Below are 21165 nucleotides of genomic sequence, written 5' to 3' on the forward strand. Positions count from 1 at the left end.
AGCTGGAAGTGATTATAAAGATGGGGGAGAAGGACATTGTGACATTTAAACTCAAGGGTGAGGACTTTCTGGCACACTCATTGACAATGAGCCATTGTAGACAACTTGTTGTGGGATAATGCACAGACAGCACAGATTTGTACCAGCTGAAGTTGAGTGGAAATCTGAACCAAACTGGCAGCCGAATGAAAATAGCCCAATGATAGAAAAAATAATTGTAGTGCAACAGGAGAGAGTTTTCTGGGAAAGGGGAAGATTTCCTTTGTTCACTGTATATAACAAAACCTTAAACTTGTTTATAATTGCATGAAATTTACAGCAATGAAATGGCCATTTAGTCTAACTGGACAATGCCAGTTTTTTTTATGCTTTGTGAGACCCACATTGTTGGGGCAGAATAGAAGGAAGTTTATTCTGCATGTAACAATACAACACCTGACCTTGGAGTGTTCGGTGTTACCAGTGGGTGCCAGAATTGTTTCATTCCCTCGGTGCTGTAATCCCTGAACTAAAGTAGAGTTATAGAAGCAAAATGATGAATGCATAGAAGATCACTTAACAGCTGCAGTGAATCCAACCAGTTTCTTGTACAGGGACCGTGGAGGTGCTGTGGGATAATGCGGATTGCAGGTTGGAGATTTGGAGGGAGGAACGAGAGATCGCTCTGTGGGGGAGGGCATGGTGATAGGGAGGGATTGGGAACCCTTCAGGGACTGATGGTGGGGGTGGGGAGCTTTTCAGGAGCAGTAGGATTGAAGGCCACGAGATCAGCTGGAGGGGGAAAGGAGAGGATATGTATAAATGAGGGATCATGTGGCTTCCTGATAGAAACATTGGATGGAAGCAAATTCCTGATACCACTCAGAATTGAGGAGAATACTCACAATCCCCCTCAACTGTTGGAGTCAAAGGGTTTTGTTGAGTCAAAAACGGCAGTGTATAGTATTGACATTGTTTCAGTCATTCCCCACAGCCAAGAAGCCTCCTTGCTAATCTGTGATCTCCTTTTCTGTAAAGATGGGTAGTTTGCCATAGGATGAGAGATTGAGCAGATGAGGCTTGTATTCACTGGAGTTCAGAAGGATGAAAGGTGATCTCTTTGGAACACAAAATTTAGTTTCGGACAAGGCAAATGCAGGGAGGATGATTCCCTGGTTGAGGAATCTTGAACCAAAGAATCTCAGTCTCAGAATGAGGAGCTATGATCTTGATGAATGGTGGAGGAGGCTTGAAAGACCAGGTGGTCTATTCTGCTTCCAATTATTATGTTATGAGCTCTCTTTAAAATCTCACAGTTAGATGAATCTCCACATAAAGCAGACAAATCGTGTTGACGCCAGCCAGCTTGCTGTAAGCAGTGGGATTCATATATATGGTGTACAGTCTCTAAATTGATGAGAATCTTACCTGAGCAATGGTTTATTGCACTTGTTTTTATAATTGGAAATTGGATATAAATAAAGTATGATGGTACATCGGCAGGGTCCTGGGCTAACAGTCAGAATTTGGTACCCTTGATCCAGAGACGCGAGTTTGAATCCCACCATGGCAGCTGGGGAACTAGAGTTCAAATAATTAAATAAATCAGGATAAGTTTTGGGGAAAAAGATCATGAAAATACTGGTTTGTTGTGAAAGGTCATGTAGTTCACAAATGTTCTTCAGGAAAGGAAACCTGACATCCATTTGGAGTAGTTAGGGATGGACCACAAATGCCAGCATTATCAGTGATGCCCATATCCTGTGAACAAACAAATTAAAGATTTTAATTAGTCAAACTTCAACCTTTCAACCAGTGTCTTTTAGCTGGTCACCCAAACAATTGACCTTTTATGTCTCATTGGGTCAGGGTTCTCCCATTGTCTGCTGTTTGCTATTTCTTTCACTTGCATTTGTCAAACAATGTTAGGATCAGATTTGCAACTGTTTGTTTGACAAATGCAAGTGAAAGAAATAGCATTGTTAGGATGAGATTTGCTTATTTGCATTTGCTCTCTTCCAGCCAGGATCTTTTCATTGGGCTTCTTGTTTCTTGCACTTACCCCCACAATTACACTTTAAAAGTGCTATTTATGCTGTTAAACATTTCAGGATCTCCTGGGGTCATAAAAGGTGTTTTGTAAATGCAAGTCTTTCTTTCTGTTCAAGTTCCCAGCCTTTTGAACACCTGTTTTGACTTTGCATGTTTTACGCAAACAATATTTTCTTTGCCCATGTAATTACTGTGACATAGTCATTACACAGTAATGGTAATTGATACAAATGATATTTGTCTTTGTAACTTATAGTAACTTTTATGTCTTTGTCTTGCACTGTACTGCTGCCGCAAAACAACAAATTTCACAACATATGTCAGTGATAATAAACCTGATTCTGATTCTGTCTTGCTGTAATTAAGAAATTGCGCTTGCATTTCACTTTCACAGTTATCATTTTTACCTCTGTGTGCCATGTGCTGCAGTGTATGGGCTGATCTTAAGAATTTTTATTTTGCTGGAACATTTGTGCGCCCCTGTCATTTCAGTGCAGGCTTTTAGAAAGTGAAATGTGTAAATGGAGAAACAAATTTGGAACAATTGGATAAAAGGTTCTTGGCTTCTGATGTAATGACCACTATGTTAATTCTAGGTACGTTTTAGAAGATAGAAGCCCTTACGCACGACCTGCAAAGCTGAACCAATATGATGAGTCTTTGCTGGCTAAAGGTAAAAATAACTTGAATCCAATGCAAGTTTTTGAGGAGCAGCTAAGATTTTTGCAACTACAGAATCAGCCGTCGGTCAAAGACAGCATTCCTGACCAGCAACTGAATGTTAATCAACTGATGGTTCGATACAAAGGTAGGCTTCTGGACTAGAAAATGCATGTTTTATGCTTGACCACAATAGGAACAAGAAACATGGTGATTAAGCATACTATCCATACAATTTTAAGTTCAAATTTAGCCAGATTATAAAAATTACTTTCTGCATCTTTTTCAGTCTAATTAGCATCTTTAATCAAGCTAGTTTGGCCAGTTTCATGGTCAGCTTCCATTTGTGTACTGTTGACATTCAGCTCTTTCTCTCCATTTTCTGTTCTATCCTGCCTCGGACCACCCATTACTGGAACTCTTGTCATTGCTTTTTGCAATCCACAGTTGTATCCTCTGTAAACTTGAGTTTAGCTAAACTGTTATCTGTTTCCTATTCTGCATGAAACCTGCTCACTCATCACCAGTTGTTGCTGACGTATTGGCTTCCAGTGCCTTAAGAGCTCAAACTCAAAATTCTTCTCCAGTTTTTTAAATCATTGGTGATCTCATATCCTTTTCAGCCCTGCAACCCCAGTTTGCTAAACACTCCACTTGTCTCTGGCTTGCTCTCCTTCCTCTTCACTGTCTGGTCTCCAAGTGACAAATATCCTTGCTAAACCTTTGCCTCATCACCATCCTCTGCTATACTCTGTCCTCCATTAAGACCCTCCTTGAAACCCATCCCTTTGACCAATCTTTTGGTCACCTCTTATCTCCTCCTTTGACTCAACGTGTTCTTTTATTCTACCTACATGAAGAACCTGGGGGAGCGTACCCATGTTAAAGGTGCTGTAAATCTCGTTTTGTGGTAACATTGAATCATGCAAAACAGAAGAAGGCTATTTGGCCTATGAATTCTTTTTGAAGGAGCCAGTAAATCCATCTTACTCTTTTTCTTTTGAAATCCTTTCAAAAGAGAACTTTACATGTTGCTTTTGAACCTGCTTCCACCGTACATTTAGCTGGTACATTCCAGGTCATAGCGATTCTTTGGATATAAAATCATTTGAAGTGGGTTGTTGTAAAACAACAGACGTTAAGAGGAACAGCCGATGATAGACAGCAAGTGCTGCCTTGCCGCTCGTAAACATCAATAAAAAAAGTGCAGAAAACTTGGTGTCCATGGTGTGTAGCTGTACCTTGGGTCTTGATTCAGCAGGTTGCCAGTTTAAAAAAAAATCCACTGAAGCACATTGATTTCACAGATGGTGAACTAATTTGAATTTGATCTTTCTGAACATCACCATTTTTAGGCTGTCTCAGTTGAAGTAAATTTTTACTTTACTTCCCATCAAGTTGATGGACAACCTCTCTATTCCCTTAATTTTACTCGATGTTCATCTTTTTGCTGACTCATTTATATCCCTGTACGGACACTTTGTCTTCACACAGCTTCCTTTCCCAGCTATCTTGGTGTCAGCAAGCTTGGATATTTTACACGTAGTCCTTCCATCTAAGTTATTAATATAGATTATAAATAGCTGAAGCTGCAGCACTGATCTGAGTCATCCTACTAGATGTGAAGATTGAAGATGGCCAGTTTATTCCCTACTGTTTTCTGCCAATCAATCGTCTCTCCATTCTAAATGTTATCTGCAACTCATGTATTCTTATTTTGTGGAGTAGCCTTTCATGTGCACCATATCAAATGCCTTTTGGAAGTCCAGATGTATCCTTATACTGGATTCTCATTATCAACCCTCCTAGTTACATCCTCAAAAAGTTGTAATCAATTTGTTTAAAAACTATATCCCTTTCATAAATTCTGCCTAATCATGCTGTGCTTTTCCAAGTGGTCTGTTAACACTTCCTTAATCACAGATTTTGTTTTTTTTCCCATCAACTGAAATTGGGGTAACTGACCTGTTGCTCTTCATTTATTCTCCCTCCCTTTTGAAGGGAAGTTATCTGCTGTGTTCCTATTCATGATACTAAGGGCATGTCAGTGCACTGTTTATGTGCTAACACATAAATTAGTAAATTTGGTTTATTATTGTCACATGCACCCCGTGGTACAGTGAAACATTTTGTTTTGCATGCCATCCATACAGATCATTTCATTGCATCAGTGCATTGAGGTAGTACAAGGGAAAACAATAACAGAATGCAGAATAAAGTGTTACAGTTACAGAGAAAGTGCAGTGCAGGCAGACAATAAGGTGCAAGACCATAGAGGTAGATTGTGAGGTCAAGAGTCCATTTTATCATACTAGGAAACCATTCAATAGTCTTATAACAGTGGGATAGAAGTTGTCCTTGAGCCTGGTAGTATGTGCCTTCAGGCTTTTGTATCTTCTGCCTGATGGGGAGGGGAGAAGAGAGAGTGGTCGGGGTGGGTGGGGTCTTTGATTATGTTGGCTACCTTAATGAGGCAGCGAGAAGTGTAGACAGAGTCCATGGACAGGAGGCTGGTTTCCGTGATGTGCTGAGCTGTGTCCACAATTTCTTGCCGTCTCGGGAAGAACAGTTGCCATATCAAACTGTGATGCATCAGGATAGAATTTGAATTTCAACTGTGTCACCCTGGGGAAGGGCTAAGCAATAAATAGGGTTCTCATCACCAGAAAATGAGGAAACAAAGTGGCATTTTCATGTGGCATTTAAAGATCAGTTAGTGTGTTTCTGGCAGAAGTCTAGCTCAGGCACAAATGCTCAAGTGGAAAAAGTTTCATCTGTTATTACACAAAGCAACTGAGCAGAATTTCATGCAGCTATGTCAGAGCATAATAAATTCTGCTTATCAGCAAAGTAGTGTGTTGCTGTCTAATGTCTTTGATTGTGTTAAAGCCACTTGCTCAAAACCAATGAATTTTCTTTAACTCAATTCTTCTGCTGTTACTGTGCTTTTACAAAGCCTACATTTTACCATCTTGCTTCTAAAACTGGGGCTTAATGTCAGGAGATACTTGGTAAAAGAGCTGAGGGTTTGCATTTACTTTTCCTTAACAGGCCAAAGTACACTCGTCTAATTCTCCTTGCTTGTATTCCTGAGTAAAGTGTAGCACTTATCCTTTCTATAGCATCCATTTCATTCTAAATGCAAATGTCATGCGGCTCCTTGGAAAAAGATCACTTTTGCAGAAGAGATGGTGCACTGTTTTGCTGTTCCAAAAGAGCACAAGAAAATAGTCCCAAAACCATGCTACTTGTTCACCTTTTCCTTCAGATATATTGCCAATAATGTCTAGAAATTGGATCACATGGTGCCACAATTTTGTGCATCATGCCATTCAATTTCTATGAAATGTAAAATGGGGGGGGGGGAAAAAAACACAGGGCTTTACACTTGAATCATAAAAACTATAATTGTGCGTGGTTAAATCAATAGCACACGAGACCTTGCAAATGCCTTTGCCTAAAACAGTTAACAGTTGAATGTCTCTGCATCTACCTACATATAAACTTTCCCTCCATGTTTCCTGGCTTTAGGTTTTGTCAGTTTTGAATTTATTGGGCTTCCTTCTGTAGTTCAAGTTAACGTTAAAGGTGCTTTGCTCTTCCTTAGAAGTTACTTCTCGAAATAATAGGGATCATCGCATCACAGATTCCAGAGATGAGTATGCAGAGGACAAACAAAAATAAGCATACATTGAACTGCACAGCTTGCAACTGAACTTTACAACTTCACTTAAGTTCTTCTTCTAACTGTCTCAAATTTGAGATATTTGTGGCTGATTGGCTCTCATCAAATTCTAGGCACTCACTTTAAATCACATCTCCTTAAATCTGTTTTTCTAATCCTGTCACATTTCCGTATTACCTAATCTATCTATCGGGTGCCCAATGTCTTCAGTGTTACACCCCCGATTGATCTGTCAGTCAAATCCTTAGGCTGAGGACTGTCGCTACATAAACTACCCAGCACCTGCCAATACCATCTATGGTTGTTGCTTTTCTTTAAAAGGCTATGTTCCTTTCCCCAGATGTTACATTATATCCAGCTGTTGTTGTTTCATAATTACAACCCTTACCACTGTCATATTTTGCAGAGGTTTAGAAGGGAATTACAAAGAATAGGGGTTGTGCAACATTTATTAATTCTGGGGAATGCAACCAAACATGCATAATCTCCCCTTGTAATGTATCCCTCATTCTGGTAACATATCTAAGGCTGAAACATCATTCCTAAAGTCTAAAGTTACCCAAATGCTTTGTGGGAGACTCTGAGAAGCTCCAAAACTTGACCTGCTCCAGGATTGGATTAGGGCAGAGATTTAGATTGAAGGTTACAGAGATGCGGTGGAATGTGAAAGGGAGGGATTTGAAAATGAGCACAAGAATTTTAAAATTGGGAAGTGATCAGATCAGGAACCAATGTAGGTACCAATAACATTGCAAAGGAGTAACATGAATAGGAAAAATTATGGATCTAGCATTGCCCATAAACATCCATTGTATAAAATCCTATGATGACAGATTGATAACAATTCTCAGATCTGTTCAGCTTGTACCCCACATCTTGCACTGCACAAAACCTACACTCCCCAGTTTGCCCAAAACCATGTAATATGCTTGAAGAATTTTTTAAAAAAATCTAAAAACACAGGCCAACTTGTGGGGAAAGTCTTAAAAATTCCTCTTTAACTACTTAAATGACTAAACCTACTCCAGGAGATTGCTCTGACTCTGATAACATCATCTTGCACAAGCTAATGTCCATCCTGCTCAGAAGTCAGACTAGCTGTCACTTGAAGGAGTTCAGTGAATCAGCATCTCCTGTGTGTTATTCTCAAACAAAACACAAACAGCTTCCATCAACCCTTAATTTCTTGATTTGCATTATCCCTTAACATTTATTAATTCTGGGGAATGCAACCAAAAATGCATAATCTCCCCTTGTAATGTATCCCTCATTCTGGTAACTTATCTAAGGCTGAAATATCATTCTTAAAGTCTGGCATTCTGAATTGCTCATGGTTAAACCATGTGATGAAGATCTGGATGTGGTTTGCTGTGCTCGAGTTGAAACTTACAGAAAACAATAAATATCGTGAACGAACTGCTCCTGATGCTTGACCGTAAAAGGTTATGGAAAGTTGAAGTGAAGGAAATGAAAGTTGAAGAGGACTTCCAATTATCCTGAAACAGTCACTAGGCAATATTTTGAAAAAAGCAGGAGAAAATGTGCATTCTTGATTTATACAGTTTACACTTAGCGAGCATGTAAGCCGCAAGGCAGGTGGTGATGATATCCTGATGAGTTTGGTGATGAACCGTTTTTTGCTGTATTGGTAATTAAGACTTTGTTCTTTTTTTTAAGATGTTAGTAAGTCTATATTAAAGACAATGGCTGGCATGGATCTGGATAAGATCAACTTGGATTTAATTGAAGCTCTACTGGAATGGATAGTGGATGGAAAACATAATTATCCTCCAGGTTAGTGGATTAAAGTCGGCCATGTGCTTTCAGCTGTGGTTTTCCAAGCAAGATCACTGAAGCAGCCATTCTGTGGTACATGTTAGATTCTACATGCTTGAAAGGTAATTTTTACTGATGTAGTTGCACTGGTCTAAACATAGGAACCAGAGATCATTTAACCCCTCTGATCTGCCCTTGAGAACAAGTTGTGCCTCTAGACAAGTTGTTCCAGTACGGTCACAACACTGGCATCAACCCAGTAATCATCCAATAATATTCAATTCCATTTGAAAATCCTCAGCAAATGTCTGCATGCAACAAGACCAAGACAACATTCAGGTATGGATTGATAAATGAGGAGTAACGATTGCACCACAAAGGTGCGGGGCAATTCTATCTCCAACAAGAGAGTCTAATCACCTTGACATTAAGTGGCATTACCATCACCGAGTCCCACACCACCCAACTCCTGGAGGCCACTGTTGACCAGAAACTCATCTGGACCAGCCACTTAAACATAGTGACACAAGTACAGGTCAGAGGCTGGGTATCCTGCAGCAAATGACTCGCCTCCTTATGTCCCAAGACCTTTTCACCATCTACAATGCACAGGTCAGGAGTGTGATGGAATATGCTTCGTGTGCCTGGAGATGCCCAGTGCCAACAGCTCTGAAGAAGCTGATACCATCGGAATAGAGCAGCCTGCTTAATTGGCACCCCATCAACCACCCTAAGTATTTATTCCATTGTGTGCCAACTACAAAATGCATTGTAGTTACTCACCCAAGCTGCTCTGTCAGCACCTCTCAAATCTGTGACCACTACCACCAAGAAGGACGAGGGCAACAGATGCATGGAAACACCACCATCTGTCGGTTAGCATTCCTAATCCCACGCTCTCCTGACGTGGAGATACGTCACTAGTCCTTCATCGTCATTGGGTCAAAATCCTGGAACTCCCTAGCCAATTACACTGTTGGAGTGCCTTCAACAGAAGGACAGCAGCACCTCAAGAAGGGGGCTCATCTTCCCTCTTTCCACCCCATGTCCCCGATCAGCAGAAATAGTTTCCCTTAACGTTTGATCAAAACTCCCTAAATTCCAGAGAATACCTCATTTGGTCCTCGTAATTTAAGTTTCCATGCAGTGTCTGGAAAATCTTCACATCCTCCCAGACCAATATATCCTTACTAAAAGTGCAGTGTTAGGAACTGCTCATAATAAAGCACGCGGCTGAGGATGACGTTATGTCCAATTCAGCTCTCTTTGAAATCTTGAGTGTCTCCTTCTTGTAGGATGATTGTCATGTGAATGTACGAAAGCAGAGTGGTCACTTTGTCTCTTGAGCCTGCTCTACCATTTAATATGATCATGGCTAATCTGATCATAACTTCAACTCTGCGTTCCCATCGACCCCAACTAACCGTTGACCTCCTTGCTTAATGAGGCATCTATCTAATGCATTTAAAAATACTCAGACTCTGCTTCCACCCCACTTTGAGGAAAAGGGTTCCAAAGACACTCAACCTTCTGAGAGACATTTCAGTCTTAAATGGGCAACCCTCTTATTTTTAAACAGTGACTCCTGGCTCTATAAAGAAGAAACGTACTCTCTACATCCACTCTATCATGACCCCTCAGGATCTTGTATGATTTACTCGAGTCCCTTCTCACTGTTCTAAACACCAGCAGATACAAGTCTCGACTGTCCAACCTTACCTCGTGACAACGCATCCATCCCGGTACTCATCTAGAAAACCTTTCTGAACGGTTTCCAATGCTTTGATGTCCTTCCATAAATGAGGCCAATAATGTACTCAGTACTCTGGATGTGGTCTGACCAATACTGTGTATAATTGAAGCAAAACCTCCCTATTTTTGTATTCAATTCCCTTCCTGTACCTGCAGTCTTTCAGGAATCATGCACTCCCTCCAGATCTGAGCTCTAAACTCTCACCATTTACTTTCTTCAAATTATTTTTCCTGCCAAAATGGACAAGTTCACTTTGTTTGTCAAACTCTTGACTGGACAGACCCTTGCAATTAAACTAGAATTTTTATGGAGGGTAAACAAGGAAGGGATGAAATTAAAACAAGAATAATTTATAATGAAAGAAAGTCATTATGTAGCATCTTTCAAGACCTTGGGGCATCCCAAAGAACTTCGCATCCAATGAAGTACTGAAGTGCAGTTGCTATTGTGATGGAAGAAATTTGATGTATAGCAAGGTCATACAAAGAAATAGCTTCAGAGAGCCTGCTTTAGTCACTCAAGTATTAACCAGAATACTGTAGACAGTTCCCTCTGATTGCTTGGAGCTATTTTTGAAGGGGACAAATGGTCCTTAATATGCTGTCTCATTAGAAAGATGTCATCTCCAATAGTTTACTGCCTATTCAGTATGGCAGTTAAATTAGAGTGTACAGGCAGTCCCTAGGTTACAATAGTGTTCCATTCCTGAGAACTGTTCGTAACTCCAACTGTTCATAAGTAGGAAATGGACAAAAACAGTGTGTGGGAGAGGATCTCAGAAACAACTGTGCCGGGAGAGAGAGCTGGTGCGGGAAGAGTGGCCGCCAGCCAGCTTCACTGACTCAGTGAGTTTGCTCAGCACTCCCAGCCCTGCTCAGCTTGACCCAGCCCCTGATTGTTGTTGTTCAGGTGTGGGGAGAGAAGGCACGTGGAAAGGCACATGGCATGTGTAAGCTGGCACGTGTCCTGTTCCCACCCAGCAGAAGATGTCTGCAGCCTTGCAGCAAATCCATCCTGCCAGTCACCCAAATGCTCACTCGTATGGGCGGGGTGTCCATAAGTTGGGCATTATAGGGAGGGCCTGTAGGTTCCAAACTGATGTGGGAGGACCTGGGAAGATTGCAAAGGAATATTAGAGTCATGTAAAGTCATCACGTCACATTACAAACACAGTTGGTCAAGACCTCATTGATGTGTGCAAGTTATCATATTAGAAATTTATTATAATTGGTGGAAGTCATCTTGTTTGCAACGTTGTTGCTAGTGCAAGAGCTTATCCTAGAGCTCTTGGCTTGGTACCACTAATCTGAATTCCATCACCTTTCATCATTCTCTCACTGTGTATGGCCCTCTCTGACCCTTTGGGATCACCTCTGCTCTAACCCTCTGTAACTCTCTCTGCTTTCCCCCAACAAAAATAACTAGCTGCCCAAAATCATAATTCCAGATCGAACTAGCTCAGACACTAGACACCGAGGAAGCTCCATTATGTTGAGAGACTTGGTAAGCTGGAATTGTTGTCTGTGGTGCAGTGAAAGGAAGATGATTTTCAAAATTCTGAAGGGTTTCTATGAAGCAAATAAGACAAAACTGTTTTTACTGTCAGGAATTAACCAGTTGAAGAGAGATGTTTTTATTCAGACTATTTTATTATCTGGTGTACTCTGCCTGAAAACATGGTGAAAGACGAATTTCGAAGGGGACCTGGATATGTAATAGAAAAATAGATTTGCAATACTAGGGGAAAGAGGTGGGGGTGGGGGGGAGAGGGCAAATGGGATAAATTCGATGCACTTTTAAAGCCAGCACAGGCACATTGAGCCAAATGGGCTCTTCTGTATTACACAATTTTGAGAGCTCACTGCGTGGCTCTGTGGTTCTTTGTCTTTTTTTCATAATTCTAAAGCCTAATGCAGAATGGATTTCATTTTTCCAAATGCATTCCTGGAGCTGGCAAATAATGCACAAAGAAAGGTAAAATAATAATTGGTTTCCTGCTGTAACAAAAACAGAAACTTCCCAAAACACTCAGGATCATCAGGGAGAGAAATAGAGTTGGTGTTTTGTACCGAGGACCCTTCATCAGAACTGGAGAAATGAAAAAAATAAGTGTGTAAAGGCAGAGAGGTGGAGAGGCCAGAGAATTCTGTGATGGGATGCAGACCAAAGTTGTCAAGTTAACTATTGCTTCAAAAATCAGTAGTTGAAGACTGAACAAAGAAAAAATTGAGATGGAGAGGTACAGCCATAACTGTAGATGAAAGAGGGGAAAAAAGACCCCCAAAAAAAAGTGATTACCTGAAATTGTTAAATTAAATATTAAGTCCAGAGGCTTCAGTGTACCCAAGAGTAAGATGAGGATCTGCATTGGATTTGTTGGAACAGCGTAGGAAGTGAAAGGCAGAGATTAAAGTGGGAGTGAGGTAGAGAATTGAAAGCTCAGTTGCCCTTCCAGACTGAAGAAGTTTCTTTCATTATAAATTTCTGCTTGTTTTAATTTCCTTCTGTTCCTGATTGACGTGGTTTTCCAGTGTCCAAAGGATACCTGTTGCCTTTCACTAAGATTTAAAAACAAATCCAATCTAGAAATGCTAATTTATTGTGATTGCCAGCCAGTTACAAAAATAATGCAAAATTTGGGAATATCAAAAATCTGTTTGATGTATTTGTTGTTATTTTACTTTTAATTTTTAATTTAATTGTTTCAATAGGAGCTGTTTTAATATTCTTGCCTGGCCTGGCAGATATCAAGTTGTTATATGAACAGCTTCAGTCTAACCCTTTCTTCAACAACAAGCATGAGAAAAGGTCTGTAATTTAAGTAAAGTGTGGCTCATTGCTGAAGTGTGGCAACCGTCTATGTCACAAAGGTATCCTGGATAAGGAATTTACAGGAAATTCACTGAAATTCACTTGGGCTTTAGTTATGAGGAAAGGCTACAAAGTGGGAGATTCTTATCACTAAAAGGTTGATAAGACATGGAAGAAGTGGTAGAGGCAGGTACAATTATGACATTTAAAAGGCATTTCGACAGTTACATGAATAAGAAAGGTTTAGAGGGATATGGGCCAAATGCAGGCAAATGGGACTAGCTCAGTTGGGCAACTTGGTCAGCGTGGATGAGTTGGGCCAAAAGGCCCATTTCTGTGCTGTATAACTGACTCTCACAGAAAAATTTCCATATCAGCTAGTCATCTGTCAAGAGCTTGTTAGATCATTGCAAACAAAACGATGGGGAACCCAAGTATTATTTGTGATAGTTTTTAACACGTGGAATACCTTACCAGAACTAGCAGTGTAAGTAGGGTCCTTCTAATGCCTTTTAACGTAGAAGTGTATAAAAATAACAAATAAAAAGTTAAAAGGTAGGAGAAAGGGCACCAAACAAATGGACCTTTTGGAGAACTGGCACAGACATGATAGGTTTTAATGTTAAATTTTCTCTCTCAAGAAGCCCCAGATTCATTGCTTTTTAAATTGTTTTGCAACTATGAGATGCTGCTATATAAATTCCAGTTATGAAGTTGTGATTCATAATACTATGATCAAAACTCCACAAGACTCTAGGGGTGGGGTATGCCCTGGTGATGGATAAGGGAACAGAGAAATTTGTTCTAAACTTCGTCTCTGAATGCAAGAGATTTTTAAAAAAAGTGGAAGAGAGCTTTTCATATGTAAAAGGATGAGGTAAATAAGAAATTAGTGATTTGGTTTTAAAACTTTAACATTGTGGAAAGGCTTAAAGAGGTAACCAGGTGTACAGTTTTGAAGGTATAGGTAAGATAAAGTAAGGACTTGTTTCATTAATGTTACTGCAAGTCTTGGCATATGTGGAGGGAGGCTAGACAGGATTTGTATCTGAGAAATAAAGTTCAGAGAAGCTTTGGCTGTAGACCATGGGATGATGATAGAATTTGGAGGTTATAAATGAGAAACAGATCTGTCAGACCACAAACTTTGTATCCTGAGCAGGATGCAATGCTCCAAGGGCCTACTCATTCACAGGAGTGATATTCCTATCTTGGGTGTACTTGGGTTTTAGTTACAAATATTTGCAAAAAAAAAAGTGTGTAGTGGAGGAATGATGAAAGGTGTTCCTTTATTTCACCTAAGTTAAAATTGGTATTTTTATTGTTCAGTGTGAAGGCTAAAATGCCTGTGCTTTTTTTTAAAAAAAAGCTTCCCTTTGGGTTTAGGATTCGTGTGGTATGGGCATCTGAGGCTCCAGGCATGTTTTTTTTGCCTCCTCAGTCATATTGTTATAAAGGCAAAGCCCAAATGCTCAGGAAAGAGAAAAAATTCTGAGGGGAATGACCCTGGCTTGCATCTCCTGGCAACTAGTTTTGAACATACTGCTAGTCCTCCATTTCAAGGAGAGATTCTAGTTTTTATTAAGTTTATACTTTTGAGTAATTAATAAATTTACTGTTACTGTTTAAGAATTTTTTTTGCTCTTGTATTTGCACATAACAAAGGACAAAGTAATTTTATAATTTTTCAAATAGCTGCTGCTCTTTGACTCTCTGCCATTACATGAACTAAATTGTCTGTACTCTTCCAGGTGTCTTATATACCCACTCCATTCCTCACTGTCCAGTGAGGAACAACAAGCAGTCTTCCTCCGTCCCCCTGAGGGAACTACCAAGATCATAATCTCCACAAACATTGCTGAAACTTCAGTCACCATTGATGATATTGTTTATGTCATTGATTCTGGCAAGATGAAAGAAAAGAGGTACAAAATTATTTAAACGCATGTTTCGTTTTGGATGCATTGATACCATGGGCTGGGAATGCCATTCTTTTTTACCTCAAGAAAATATTGAATCCAACGTAATTGTCCACCCCGTAGGGGTTTTTGCCATAACTGGTTTACAAAAAAATTAATGGAAAATCTAATGTATCCAGAAAGATGGGTACAAGGGTAAGCTATTTAGCTGTTCAAATAGCTAAATAGTTTACCCTTGTGTGTGATATATTACCTAACTGCACATACCTGTCTTTTTCCCCCTTTTTCCATAATACCTTTTGGTTAATGAAAATAATCTCTTATTTAAAGCCAACTATTGCTGATTAGAGTTCCAAATTTGTATCTCTTGCTGTATTTGGAAGTGTTCCCGTACGTCAGTCTCAAAAGGCCTGGCTCTCAATTTTAGAATCTGCACCCGGTCCTAGTTCCTCCTCATCTACCCCATTAACTCCAGATACAATGCAACCACTCATGAAGACTGGGACCTGCAAGAATGTTGGCATCCTCTGGTACATTGTGGCTGGGAAATGGGAGCAATAAACAATGGGCAAGGATATAAGGCAGTTAGTATTGCCACTATATTGGTTGAGGTAGGTACATTAACAACATTTAAAAGGTACTTGGACAGGTACATGGACAGAAAAGGTTTAGAGGGATTTGGGCCAAATGCAGGCAAATGGGACTAGCTTAGAAATGGTCCCATTGGCCCATATGGTTCATGCTGACCAAGATTCCTATCTGTGCTGTGAGACTAATAGCAGAGATGAGAAGACTTTAATTTATGCAACAAGCCACAATCTCAAATGCACTACCTGAAATGTTCAAACAAGAATTGACTAAAGTACGATTTTTCAGGCCTGTGGGTATGAGACTAATTGGACAAGCTTGTCATAGATCAGGCCTCGGCTTTGACTTAAAGGCTGTTTCTGTTCAGTGAGAAGCTCTTGTTCTATGCTATCTTCACCATTTATTTGACAATATTTTTATGAATAAAAATGAACTGGTGCCAGAGTGGTATCTGCTTCAACTTTAAGCAAGGAACATTGAAACAGCAATTTGAAGTGGCTTCAATAAGATGGGTGAGAGGAGGGCAGAAAAGGAAAGGAATCTCAGGTGGTTCTGATGGTTATGCAGAAGATGGTAACTCTATATATTTTTTAAAAAAAACACTGATCTGTGTTATGGAGCCCGGGATAAAGAGACCACAAAAGGAAGCAAATTTCCAGTTAGACACTTAGAGATGATGGAAGCATTACTAACAGGATACTGGAATTGAAAGCCATTGCAACTGGATCCATGACTTCCTTATCGGGAGACCACAGTCAGTGCAGATCGGTAGTAACATCTCCTCCTTGCTGACGATCAACACAGGCGCACCTCGAGGATGCGTGCTGAGCCCAGTGCTCTACTCTCTCTATACTCATGACTGTATGACTAAGGACAGCTAAATACTATCTATAAATTTGCTGATGACACCACTATTGTTGGTAGAATCTCAGATGGCAATGAAGAGGCATACAGGATTGAGGTAGGTCGGCTGGCTGAGTGGTGTCGCAACACCAACCTCGCAATCAATGTCAGCAAGATCAAGTGTCACAAACCAGCAACAAAAGAAACACACTGAGCATGATTCAGTGTTAAAAACTATTTTATTAATCACTACTTATGATAATACGTAAAATAAAAGTAAAAATGTTAGTATGTTAGAATTCAAAAATGTTAAACCTCGAACGTTAACCCCAAAACTAAACTCTTCGTGTGTGTGTGTGACAAAGTCCAAAACTCCCAGTTCCGGAATAGTTCTTAAAGTTCAGTTCCGCAAGCCATAAGGTGAAACATGAGCAAGGGCTTCTTCAACAACCACCGTTGTCTGAAGATAAGATGTAGATGTAGAAAAACATAGAGAGAGTACATACGAAATCCAAATGTTCCACGATGGAACCCAAACGACACTTCAGTGTTTACTCGGTAGTGACTTCCTCACCCCGAAAAGCATCCGAACCGTGGCCGTCCACACACAAATACCTGTTTCCTTCTACAGGTCAGCAACAAAGTGAACTCCACCGGATTACTTCCAACTTCCATACATGGATTTCAGTGGCAAACACAGTTATTGTTTCTCATCCATCGATAGAGAAAACAAGCAGGCTGGTGTCTCTCTCCCTTCTCTCTCTCTCTCTCTCCTTCTTCTTCTTCTAACCTCTTCAACAACATCATTACGTCCTTTATCTTCTATTGACGTAAGCACGCCCCACACACACATACACACACACTCTCTATCTAAAAAAAAAAGGGACTTTCACTGAGTCCGTAACACAAGGAACTGATTGTGGACTTCAGGAAGGGGAAGTCAAGACAACACACAGCAGTCCTCATTGAGGGGTCAGCGGTGGAAAGTATTTGCAGGTTCAAGTTCCTGGGTGTCAACATGTTGGAGGATCTATCCTGGGCCCAACACATTGATGTAATCATGAAGAAGACACACCAGCAGCTCTACGTTGTTAGGAGTTTGAGGAGATTCAGTATGTCACCAAAGACTTACAAATTTCTATAGATGTACAGTGGAGAGCATTCTGACTAGTTGCATCATAGCCTGGTATGGAGGCTCCAATGCGCAGGATCAAAAGAGGCTGCAGAGGATTATAGACTCAGCCAGCTCCATCACAGGCACGACCCTCCCCACCATCAAGGACATCTTCAAGAGGCAGTGCCTCAAGATGACTGCATCCATCACTAAGGACTCTCACCATTCAGGACATGCCCTCTTCTCATTACTACCATTGGGGTGGGGGTATAAGAGCTTGAAGACCCACATTCAATGATTCAGGAACAGCTTCTTCCCCTCTGCTATAAGATTTCTGAGCAGTCCATGAACACTACTTCATTATTCCATATTTTGCACTTTATTTATTTTTGTAATTTACAGTAATTTTGTGTATTTGCACTGTACTGCTGCCACAAAACAACAAATTTAATGTCATATAAATCAGTGATAATAAATTTTATTCATTGTAAGCAGCAGGAAAATGCAATGTAGTGGGAATATCAAAAGCATGGGTAAACCCAAAGGATGGGAAGCAACTGAGCATTCAAGAGAAAGGAGTTCACAGAGTTCAGAATATGTGACACAGTCGTGTCTAACGGCGACTGTTGGAAGATCCTCATAATTTAGAGTAAGAAAATACTTCCCACTGCACTGTGTAAATGACCACGGAAGGACATTCTGGTATATGGGGCTAGCTTATTGTGCATCAGTAATAATGAACTTTTTGACAGATGTATCTAATCCGTCTTTCTGAATGGGATCTGTGCTTGTGCAATCAGTCAAGTAGTAATTGGCCCTTGACAGGTTTTTACTTGTTTAAAGCAAATAGAAAATGGATCCATTTCAGAAGGATGCCTGCAAGGTACCTCAAAAAAAATCTGATTGAAATTGGTTGCCTCAAGTGAGATAGGGAAGGTTTGGAGAGATACGGGACTAGCTTAGATAGGTGCCTTGGTTGGCATGGACCGTTTAGACCAAAGGGCCTGTTTTTGTGTCATTTAATCATAGAATCTTACGATACATAGAGGAAGTCATTCATCTCATTCATCCCATTGTAGCTTTGCCATCTTTGAAAGATCTGTTTCCCATATAACACGTCATTTGAACTACAAGGTATTTTGGAACTTAAATCTCAAATTACAAAATCCTGATGTTAGATGCAAATAAAAGAGGAACTGTGTCTCATTTTCCACATTCTTGTTGACCCACAGGTATGACCCATGCAAAGGGATGGAAAGTCTAGAGGACACCTGGGTGTCACGAGCCAATGCCCAGCAGAGGAAGGGTCGAGCTGGGCGAGTTGCCTCGGGCGTCTGCTTCCACCTCTTCACCAGTCACTATTACCGTCACCACCTCCAGGAGTTGCAGTTGCCCGAGATCAAGAGGGTGCCTCTGGAACAGCTTTGTCTAAGGTTGGGGAGAACTGTTCATAGAGTTCATCAGTTCTCCATTTAGTAAAATAACTTCTTACAAAAGAAACAAAAGCTGGATTTCAACTTGGAAAAACTTGCACTTGGTTAAAATGTTAAAAGAGCTTGCGTATTGATGGTGTATTCCATAGCTTTGGGGGTCCCTAGATGCTTTACATTACAAAGCTTCAACAAGTAGTTTTTATTGTAGTATTCATGGCCCCCAATTTTTCTGTTGATAATTGGTAAAGACTCAACCAAGCTACGTTTATAACTGCAGCCTTTGCGTTTATATTCTGGATATCATTAATTATGGAGAACTATGTGGGCAAAAACAAAATATTTTGTGAAGGAAAATTTTATTTTGTGAGTTAGCTATTTTTTTTCTTCGTCCAGGATCAAACTTTTGGACATTTTTGCAGACCTTGACTTGGAGTCTGTTCTGTCACGCTTGATTGAAGTACCCACAGAAGAAAGTTTGAAAGCAGCTAAGAGTCGGTTGCAAGATCTGGGGGCCCTCACACCAGATGAAACGCTCACTCCCCTGGGCTATCACTTGGCCTTTTTGCCCGTTGATGTCCGCATTGGAAAACTAATGTTATTTGGTGCTATCTTCCGCTGCCTTGACCCTGCTCTGACCATTGCAGCTAGCTTAGCCTTCAAATCCCCTTTTGTAAGTATATCTATCCTTGAGGCATAACTACTGTATATCAAATCAATAGTTGATGTAATTTCTTAATGTATCAGTTATTGCAAATCAATGCAGTTACTGATTTGACGATATACTTGATTCATGTTTATAAACCCTTGGGGCAAGTTTCTTTTTAACAAGTGAGAATGCAGACTTAGGCTAACACAGGACATTGCAGGATACCAATTCAGCTGCTCTTTGAAATGTAGTCACTGTAGGAAAAAAGGATCTAAGATTTAAACTTTAAAATGTCAAAGACTACCTAAAGGGTTGAGAAATAATATCGAGTTTGTTGGTTTATTGAGAAGCAACAAATTGCAACATCACTGGCAACAAACTAAGTAATTAAAAGCAGGCAGCTGATTGAACAGAAATATTTCTGTCATGGTGATCTTTCGCCTGCCCTCTTACTCCTCCTTCCTTGTCTGCCCTCTGCTTGCCACACTCTCTCGCGCTCACAAATTGTTACCTTGCCCTGTGTTTCTGGTATTGTTCTAACAGTTATCTACTTTTCAAATGCAAAGATTGCAAATGAACTCCAGTGCTATTTATTACAGAGGTTAACGGCCAATTTGTTCATAGCCATGTATTCTTTCCCCTTCCCCAAAAGCTTCTGGGCTTCTAACACAACAGGTTAGTACTGTACCTGCAGTATTACTCAGCTTACGGGGTCTTACAGATATATTGGTCTGTTAATGAGTCGTCATTGTAGTTTCTCGGTGTTAACTTCTCATTAATTATTGTTCAGCATGTTGGGGGGAGCTAAACCTCTTCCAAAATAATGCCACAAGAGCTTTGATGTCCACTAGAGAACTTGGTTTAAGGTCTCATCAGAGAAGTGGCACCTCTAACAATGCAACACTCTCTTATTACTGCTTTAGAATGTCAGCCTACATTATTCACAAGTTCTAGGTTTGGTACTTGAGCCCAAGCAACCGTGTAGGTATATAACCACTGGGACAAGGATAATAACTTAATGGAGAGTCTATATACGAGAGGACATAAAGGTGAGATCAAGTTGTTGGGACTCAGAAGGGTCTTCAGGACCTATTGTTTCAACTGCAATTTCCTTACCGCAGCAAATAAATGAACGATTAACCCTCAAGGAAAATGGAGGGAGGAAAAGAAAACAAGTAGTTGCAGTTTTAAGTGGTTTAACCAAATGCATTTTGCTAGATAAATAGATGCCTTGTAAATAGCATGGTTTGTGCTGTAAATAGGTTGCACCATGGGATAAAAGAGAAGAAGCAAATGCAAAGAAGCTGGAATTTGCTGTGGCTCACAGTGACTATCTCACTATCTTCCAGGCTTATAAGGTAAGACCACAGTGTGCTGAGCATTCCCCCAGTATTGCTCACCCTTGCCGGTGACAGAACTCCCTTTTGCAAATAAAAGAAAATATTTATTACATGAACAAAGGGCAAAGTTCATTTCTGATAGATTGCTGGAAACCTTGAAATCTTTTGATTTTGCTTCAACCTTTGTGCCTCATCTTGACTCATGGGTATCTACCAGATCTACCTGTGGTAACTGGCTGCAGATTTTCAATCTGCAGATTTTCTGTGCTTAAGAATCTGGTCTCTTATTCAGCAGCTCCCCTTTAACCTGGCTTAATTTAACTTGGAAATAGGTGTTTATTTGAAAATGAAATCTTCTGAGGGCAGTGGCAAAAGATTGGTAAATTGGTTTATTATTGTCACATGTACCAAGGTACAGTGAAAAACTTTGTTTTGCCTGCCATCCATACAGATCATTTCATCACATCAGTGCATTGAGGTGGTACAAGGGAAAACAATAACAGAATGCAGAATATAGTGTTACAGTTACAGAGAAAGTGCAGACAGACAATAAGATGCAAGGCCAT

The 21165-nt window shown here is 40.2% G+C and overlaps 1 protein-coding gene across 7 annotated transcripts in view; it reads left to right on the plus strand.

Moving 5' to 3' along the window:
• dhx57 (DEAH (Asp-Glu-Ala-Asp/His) box polypeptide 57) overlaps positions 1–21165 on the plus strand; it is a 95500-nt gene that overhangs the window by 58241 nt on the left and 16094 nt on the right. For all 7 annotated transcript variants that reach the window (XM_052011728.1, XM_052011727.1, XM_052011731.1 and 4 more), the window contains exons 13-19: positions 2628–2839; positions 8054–8170; positions 12617–12713; positions 14468–14641; positions 18413–18613; positions 19007–19283; positions 20522–20617. In XM_052011728.1, the coding sequence (XP_051867688.1) occupies positions 2628–2839; positions 8054–8170; positions 12617–12713; positions 14468–14641; positions 18413–18613; positions 19007–19283; positions 20522–20617 (1174 nt within the window). The remainder of the gene's footprint in view (positions 1–2627; positions 2840–8053; positions 8171–12616; positions 12714–14467; positions 14642–18412; positions 18614–19006; positions 19284–20521; positions 20618–21165) is intronic.

Source organism: Pristis pectinata, chromosome 3 (assembly GCF_009764475.1).
Source record: "Pristis pectinata isolate sPriPec2 chromosome 3, sPriPec2.1.pri, whole genome shotgun sequence".
In the NCBI taxonomy this organism is placed as follows: Eukaryota; Metazoa; Chordata; class Chondrichthyes; order Rhinopristiformes; family Pristidae; genus Pristis; species Pristis pectinata.